General features: G+C 37.5%; 1 protein-coding gene across 1 annotated transcript; it reads left to right on the top strand.

Annotated features, from left to right (window-relative positions):
- Positions 1–310: 310 nt before the first annotated feature.
- LOC111407468 (far upstream element-binding protein 1-like) lies at positions 311–6911 on the top strand. The gene is made up of 6 exons (XM_023036961.1): positions 311–740; positions 2415–2698; positions 3078–3170; positions 3249–3320; positions 3431–3547; positions 5677–6911. The coding sequence occupies exons 1-6, from the start codon at positions 413–415 to the stop codon at positions 6679–6681; spliced, it is 1899 nt and encodes a 632-aa protein (XP_022892729.1). The 5' UTR covers positions 311–412; the 3' UTR covers positions 6682–6911.
- The last annotated feature ends 1064 nt before the right edge of the window (positions 6912–7975 follow it).

Below are 7975 nucleotides of genomic sequence, written 5' to 3'. Positions count from 1 at the left end.
TATAAGTAACATTATTCTAAGTCAAAGAGGTTTCCTAAAAAAGAATAATGTTATTCGCAATCGTTCACTGCGACAGTTGTTCTACATGACATATATATGATGGGTAGTTATTTAATATATTAATGTTATAATTTTTTTTATTAATTTATGTATCAAATAATTACTTGTCATATGTATATCACGTTCGATGATTGTCACAATGACCGCGGATAGTGTTAAAAACAAAAATATTAGTAATAATAAAATAATCAAAGCGATAAATTCGTTAAAATTTCCAAAAGTATAAAATATCTAACGCGCTGGTCAGCTTCAGCTGAATATAAACCGTTTGCCCACAGCCCAATACTCCACACTCTTCTCTGTCTAGGGTTTCACAATCCTTATCCGGAAGTTGCCCATCCGAGCTTCAGCAATGGCAGATGAGGTGCAGTACGCATCGGGAGGCGGCGAATCTAACAAGCGCAAGTACGAGGACAACCAGCCGCCGCCAGTGCCACGGAGGCCGACCGGGTTCTCGTCGACGCCGGAGGTGGTCGTCCCGCTTCCGTCGTACAACACCGTGCCGCCTCCAATGAACGAGATTGAGCTGGCCAAGCAGAAGGCACAGGAGATTGCAGCCAGGCTCATTAACAACGCGGATGCCATCAAGAGGGCTAGAGTCGAGAATGGATCTGGTAGCGGAGGCTATGATTCCAATGATGGGGGCACAGGCTTCTCCTCTTCTCCGTTCCCGCCCTCTGGTATGATTTCTTCAGCTTACTATCTTTTCCTCTGTGTATGTTGTGTTATTTCTAGCTCTTCATTCTGTTCATACCCTTAAAACTTGCACGTGTATCAGAACATAGGAAGTTACCCTGTATTTATACTTATAAACAATGTGTTCGTGAGTATGCACGCTCCTATATTTGCTATTTTGGAAATATTGGTTAATTTAACTTGCAACTTGCATGCTTGCCCGTATACTTGTCTTTTTGCTTATCTGTGTAACTGGAAATTTAATTGTTAAATCGACTTTGTATCTTCCTTTTCAGGCTAATATTTGGCCAGTCTGGGTACATATAAACTCATTATATATGTTAACAAATATTATCTCTACTCACAATTGCTAACGCGTATGCAGCCACTTATCTTTAGTAAGTTGTCCACTTTAATATTGGGGGTGAGTGCTTATTCGGTTATTTGTAGTTTGGCAAGTATGGACGGACCGTGACAGAATGCTGAAATTTGTTTGGATGGGCTAAAACTAAGCAGCAAATTTATTTATTTATTTATTATTATTATTTTTTTTGGGGGGGGGGGGGGGAGTGTTGGAGGGAGCGTGCAATCTTAGTAAGTAGTTACATGGCATAACAAACTATAATATGGTCATGCACTTTGACATCAAAGTTAGACGGAAATTTTACAATAAAAAATGAGGGATAAGCAATTGTTAATGCATATATGGGTGGTGGATTAAATAGCTTTAGTAAGGTGCCCACCTTTATGTTGGGGGTGCGAGCTTTTGTAGCTTGGTAAGTATGGATGGACAGTGACAGAGCGGGGGACTAGCAATTTTTTGGGGACAAAATATGTGCAATCTTAATGAGTGGTCAGTAGTCACATAGCCAAACAAACTAAATATTGACATGTTGTACTTTGACGCAGAAGATGGATTGAAATTTTGCAATAAAAAATGTGGGATAATCAAGGAGTTTTCTTTTTCGTACTAGTATCTTTCTTTTGTTTACATGTTTTAGATAACACTGGTTCAAGTTAGAGGCTTGTAAATGATACTATGATAGTGAAAATTCATATTAGAGATTCTATTTATTTTTTTTTCGCATTTTTTTTAATTTTATTTTGCGAAGCTATTCACAAAAAAGGACAACAAATTGAATAATATATGAAAATTAGAAGGAAAAAGATTGAAAATGCGAGCCAAGAGGAGAAGCTTGAAAAGAAAGCTCAAAATAGAATTAAAAAAAAATAATTTGGGCACCTACATACTAATAAATGAGTATGGCCATGACTTGGACGGGAAAGCTCAAAATAGAAATAAAAAAATGGGTACCCACATGCTAACAAACTAGTCTGGCCACATTGTGGATTTATTTGTGGCTCTAATGCAATATCTTTCTTAATTATTATTTTTATTTGAAAATTTAAAATTTCAAAATTTACTCTTCCCCTGTCGACATGTGGCTCTGTCACTGTGGATTGAACTTAAGGACTAACTAAAATAGTTCCTGTTTCCCAGCTATAGGTTCATCATACTTCTTGTATGCCCAATCTGAAACCCATGCGTATGATTGTGTTATGTAACTTCCGTTTCAATTTTGTTTGAATTCAATTGAAGAGACTTGTGAATGCACTGTACACTATAAGTTGACGTGTCCATTAGCTGTTTGATTTTATTTTTTTTAAATGCTGTGCAGGTCAAAAGCCTATGGGTTTGGGCCTTGGGGGTCCGCCACAAGGTGCATCATATGGTTATCCCGGTCCAACCAAGAAGATTGAGATACCAAATGGCAGAGTTGGTGTTATAATTGGCAAAGGTGGGGAGACTATTAAGTATCTTCAACTTCAGTCGGGGGCAAAGATTCAGGTCACTAGAGACATGGATACAGACCCTAATTCTTCTACCAGAGGAGTCGAACTCACGGGTACACCCGATCAAATAGTTAAGGCTGAGCAGTTGATTAAGGATGTTCTTGCTGAGGTAATAATTAGAGTAAATGAACAATTAAAATCTCTACATATACATTTGACCAAAGAAGACAACCTTTCTTAAAAAATATTTGGTTCAGAAAGGTTCTCTTTTAGTTTATGTTTGGTACCCATTTTCCCAAAAACTCATTTTTTCAAAACTCATTTTCAACCCACATATTCTCCCATAAAATGATTTTTCACGTAAAATGAAAACTTTTCTTTTTTTCTAACCACACGGTCTTCAAAAAAATCACTATTACAAAATGCATTTCCCTAAAAAATGGAGCTCAAACATGGGCTTAATTAAAGTATGATTTGTTAAGATAACTTTCATCCAGGTGCAATGTAATGTGTTCTTTGTGCTGATTATTTGTTTATCATTGAGACAGGCTGAAGCAGGTGGTTCTGGCACCGTTTCTCGGCAGCTTACTGGACAGCCACCTGGAGCAGAACAGTTTGTAATGAAAGTTCCTAACAACAAGGTGAATTGTGGTTGAAGTTGATTCATCATATCATATGTGGTTTGTATTAGTATTCTTTTAATCCATATGAATTGCCAGGTGGGGCTTGTTATTGGTAAAGGAGGTGAAACCATTAAGAATATGCAAGCAACTTCAGGGGCTCGTATCCAAGTAGGTGTCATAGAAATATATATCCGTAATTTATCATATACAACAGACATTTTAATTGATTTTTACAGAAACATTTCGGATGATAGAAATTTCTTTCTAAAACATTGCAGGTGATACCTTTACATTTGCCACCGGGGGATATGTCGTTGGAGAGGACTGTGCAAATTGATGGAAGCAGTGAACAGATAGAGTTTGCGAAACAGTTGGTCAATGAAGTCATCAGTGAGGTATGTCCTGCACTTGTGTTCTAGTAAACGTTGACTGCTTCGATGCATAATCTAACCTAAGAAGGGACAGGCACATGTGTTTTCCTCTTTAGTCTAGTCGAGTGCTATAAAATATTTTTGCTACTCTGTGATTTCATTCTAGGGAGACAAGCATAGTCTTGGGATCTGTTGAGGATCCTACTTAATGGATATTGATTCTGTTTTTGTCATGAGAATTGCTATCATTTCTATTTGATGTTTATAGATTTTTTTTGCTTTTAATGTGTATTTGCTATAGGCGCCCAAGTTTTTTTTGTAATGCATCTATGGTTTTATTTGTCTCAACTAGTCTGTCTCCAATTTAGGAATTATTTTATCTTGACAATTTCCCCCTGAATTTCATGTTGCTGCATCTTTCATCTTTTATAGATCCTTCCTTCCTGAATGTTGATATGGTAATATTTGCCAATGGCTATGCAAATTGTGTGTTGTCTGCTTGTCTTTCCCGTATAGCCCCCAAAGGGTTGCAGATATATTTTGTTATTGCTGTGAGACAAACAGAGTGGTTATTGAGGACTAAGATCCCTTCTCAAAGTGGTCCTACAATTAAGAAACAAGCCTTTTGCCATTCGTATCTGTTGGAAGGGAGAATTCTTTAATATCTGGTTTGAACCCTCTCTCCTAGTTTCAATATCGGACCTTGAATATCAAATTTCTTGCACTGCTATATAATAACCTGTATCCATTTGTTCTGCTGGATATTTAGCTTGTTCCGTACATGTATTATCTGCAGATAGGTTCCTATCATATTATTCTCGAGAAGAATGTTTATCATGAGGGCCAAGGGTTGATCTTTGAGATGTTGCCTTTATTATTTTATTGGATATTGGTCATTTGGTTTTGTGTGAGACAGGTTGCGTGAGCCTTCTACCCCGAGGTAATTGAGTTTGGACAAATGCTTCTTATATTGTTGAGGATATATTTTAAATTTAGTATTTTAGCCGTTCTTAGCTGGATGCTCGATGATTCGTCTTCAGGATTACGGCCTATTTTTATATGGATTGTGCTGATTTACTTTCTAACCGAATTACTGATATTGTTATGGGGAACTATTGTAGGGGTTTGTAGGTAATGGGCCTGTGCTGACACCAAACATGGAATCATTAATGTTGGTGTTCCGTCAGCACTTTTGTGGTATGGTCTAAAACTCATTTCACAATCATTATCCAGACTTTGGAGGAGTTACTTCACATTGATGGAATATAGAAGAATAAGCCTTCAAAACTTGTAATCAAGATCAAGATCAAGATCAAGATCAGAGTATTTTGTAGTATCTAACTTTAGGTTGATGTATAATTTACTTGTAAATTTTAAGTGGCTGATAAAACTATAGATGTCTTAGTTCATATCTATATATTTTGTGTTTTCTTTAGACCGTGTCATTAGGTAGTTACACATTTCATCATTTAACACGGTGTCTTCCCAATACTTTTGATTACTGACAATTTTTTGTTTAGTTTCCACTCTTTGTTTCATATTTTCATTGTTGAAGAGTCCTCTCCTTTTCACCTGGTAGATTTGGTTTATGTTCCTGTTTTCGTTTTATTGCATGACGTTGGATATTTCCTTGTCCATTGAAGGTTGACAGCATGAAATTTTAGAAGCCAGGAATTTATGTTTGTATAGGTCGAGAGAAATCATTCTTTGTTAAGACACGAGTTTATGATGCTAAATTGAGTTAGGCTTTTTAGTCTATGACACTATGACACTATCCAAGATGTACTTGCTGATTCTGCCATTGGTAACATAAAAATGGTTTGACTACATTTATTTGTTGAGATCTAGTATGTCTTTTGCACATGTTGCCTTGTATGCAAATGGGTGTGTAGGGAGCCAATGGGGCTTCTGCAGGAGTGAATCAGTAGTACCACTCAATCAATCAGTACGGTATGTAATCGTCTAATCTTGGCCTAAAGTAATGTGCTATGTAGGTTGTGCTCAAGTTGATAGCACGAGAAGTACTCTCAATTTCCTGTATACATTTCTACACATTTTACATGGATGTCTATTTCGTTCATATATTTTTTATGCTGTTTTCCCACGTGTGTGGGATCAGTTCTTGGTTAATTTAAGTCAACAATTTTGTGCAGAATCGCCTTAGAAATCCAGCAATGACCGGTGGTTATGCTCAGCAAGGTTATCAAAATCGACCTCCTACAAGTTGGGCACAGCCCGGTGCACAAATGCAGCAACAACCTGGTTTTGGCTATGCTCAACCCGGTGCATACTCAGGTCCGTCACAACCCCAATATAACACAAATCAACCATATTATCCCGGTTATCCTCCTCAACCCACCTCAGGTGGATATGCTACCGGCTGGGACCAAACAACTGCTCCACCAAATCAGCAAGCTGCTCAGGGAGGCGGCTATGATTATTATAGTCAGCAGCCACCTGCTTATAGTCAAGGACAAGGCTACTCCCAAGATAGCTATGGTGGATATAATTCTACGGTACCTCAAGCTAGCTATGGTCAGCCCCAGCCAAATCCCGTTCCGGGCTATGATCAGCTGCAACAAGGTTACAATTCTACCTATGGTAATGTTTCAAACCCAACATCCGATGGCCAGACCTCTGCATATGGAACCACAGGCGACACCATTGATGCACCTACATCTGGCCAGTCTGGTTATGGGGTCCCCCCGACCTCCCAGGGTGCTTATGGAGCCCAAACCCCAACAGGTTATGGCCCTCCTCAAAGTCAAAAACTTCCTAGTCAGCCAGCTTATGGGCAGCCACAGCAGTCACCAAGTGCCCAAGGAAGGTATTCTCAGCCTCAGGTGCAGCCCAGCTACGCTCAGTCTCAGCCTCCACCCACTCAACCGGGTTATCCCCAATCAGATTCCAGTATCCAGCGACCATCATCGGGCTATCCAACATCTCAGCCAGGGTACGGTCCCCCACCTTATGGAGCACCTCCCACACAACCGGGGTATGGTCAACAGCAGCCACCACTGCATAACACAGCTTATGGTGGTGGTCATTCCCAACCTCCAGTTTACTCCGCTGATGGTGCACGTGGAACTTATGATGCAGCTCCAACCTCTCAAACTGTCCAGCCTAGTGGATCTGCTAAAGCCTCACCGCCTAGTTGATGTGTCATGTCTATGATACTTGGGTATATGCCGTGATCCCATAAATGGTAAGCATATGGTTTAAATGAGGTCTACTCAAGTATAGTAGAATCAGAGAATTGAATTTGCTATTTTTTTATCGTGTTTTTTTAATATGGGATTCAGGTATCTTTTCGCTTTGTATTACCATTATCCTTAGCTATCATTGCTCATCGTGTTATGGATATAATTGCTCTAGATTATGTTTCATTAAAATCTTGTATATAGTTGGCCCTAACACTATTTTTGGGTAAGAACTAATCTTAAGCTCGAATCCCTAATTTCCATTAGGTGCTTATAAGTTCCTTCCATCACATCCTAAGCAACCTTGGAAAACATTTTGCCATGTTGGCTGAGAAACATAAATTAAAACACGTGATGCGCAATTAATTTTTGTGAACTTGTTAGGAGACATCTACTGCCTCATAGTTGTGTAAGAAACATTAGACAGTGCCAAACATAAATTTAGGCTCTGTTTGTTTTCCATTAATGTAAGAATGTGAATGAAAATATAACTGTTACAAGTTTCACACAAAAGATAGAAATTCGAATATGATGGCTTTATGTGATGAATAATAATCATATTTTTCATTTTAATGGCTAAATAATGAAAAACAAACAGGGTTTGAGGTTGCAAAGAGTATCGTCAAGATATCTATTTTAATGAGAGACATTGAAATCAGGCTCTAATGGACCTTTTATGGTAAATTTTTAAATTGGAGAGTAAATTTGACTCTCTTAGTGCCTATTTGTATCTTATCATGATTGTTATTTAATAAAATTGTAAATTTTAATGCCCCTTTGCTTCAATTATCATATTATATATCTAATCCACAAATATATAAATTAATTGAAAATTAGGGACAATTAATAAATAACTATTGGAAAAATTAATATAAAAAATAAAAAATAAAGAGTGTTGAATTGTATAAGTTTCTCTCTCTTTAAATTTAAAGATCATCCGCATAATGTTAATATGCATATTTGTTATTAAGCTGATCATTAATGGAGGAGCTACCTCATCATCAAATGAGAGTGCAGGGTATCTAGTTCAAAATTATATAATTACCCAGAAATTGAATATTACTTGAAAGAAATTTAATGGCAAATACGAACAATCGCATGAAGAGTAAGTATAACGAAACATTTGTTCTTGTTAAAATGAATACTTTCAAATTCAATCAAAGCTGGAAATTATTTAAATAAAGTGGCAGACCAGACCAGAACTCAGATTCAATGGAAGTTTAGGTAGCGTTTGGTTTGCATTTTTATTTTT

The sequence above is a fragment of the Olea europaea genome, chromosome 13 (genome assembly GCF_002742605.1).
Source record: "Olea europaea var. sylvestris chromosome 13, O_europaea_v1, whole genome shotgun sequence".
Classification (NCBI taxonomy): Eukaryota; Viridiplantae; Streptophyta; class Magnoliopsida; order Lamiales; family Oleaceae; genus Olea; species Olea europaea.
Note: the sequence above shows the minus strand (reverse complement) of the source record. Positions and strands in the feature narration are given on the sequence as shown.

Excerpts from the sequence above, each read along its gene's own strand:
- LOC111407468 (XM_023036961.1), top strand. The coding sequence starts at position 413 with ATGGCAGATGAGGTGCAGTACGCATCGGGAGGCGGCGAATCTAACAAG. Across the intron at positions 3,171-3,248 it reads TGAAAGTTCCTAACAACAAG|GTGGGGCTTGTTATTGGTAA; the intron begins GTGAATTGTGGT and ends ATGAATTGCCAG. Across the intron at positions 3,321-3,430 it reads CTTCAGGGGCTCGTATCCAA|GTGATACCTTTACATTTGCC; the intron begins GTAGGTGTCATA and ends AAAACATTGCAG.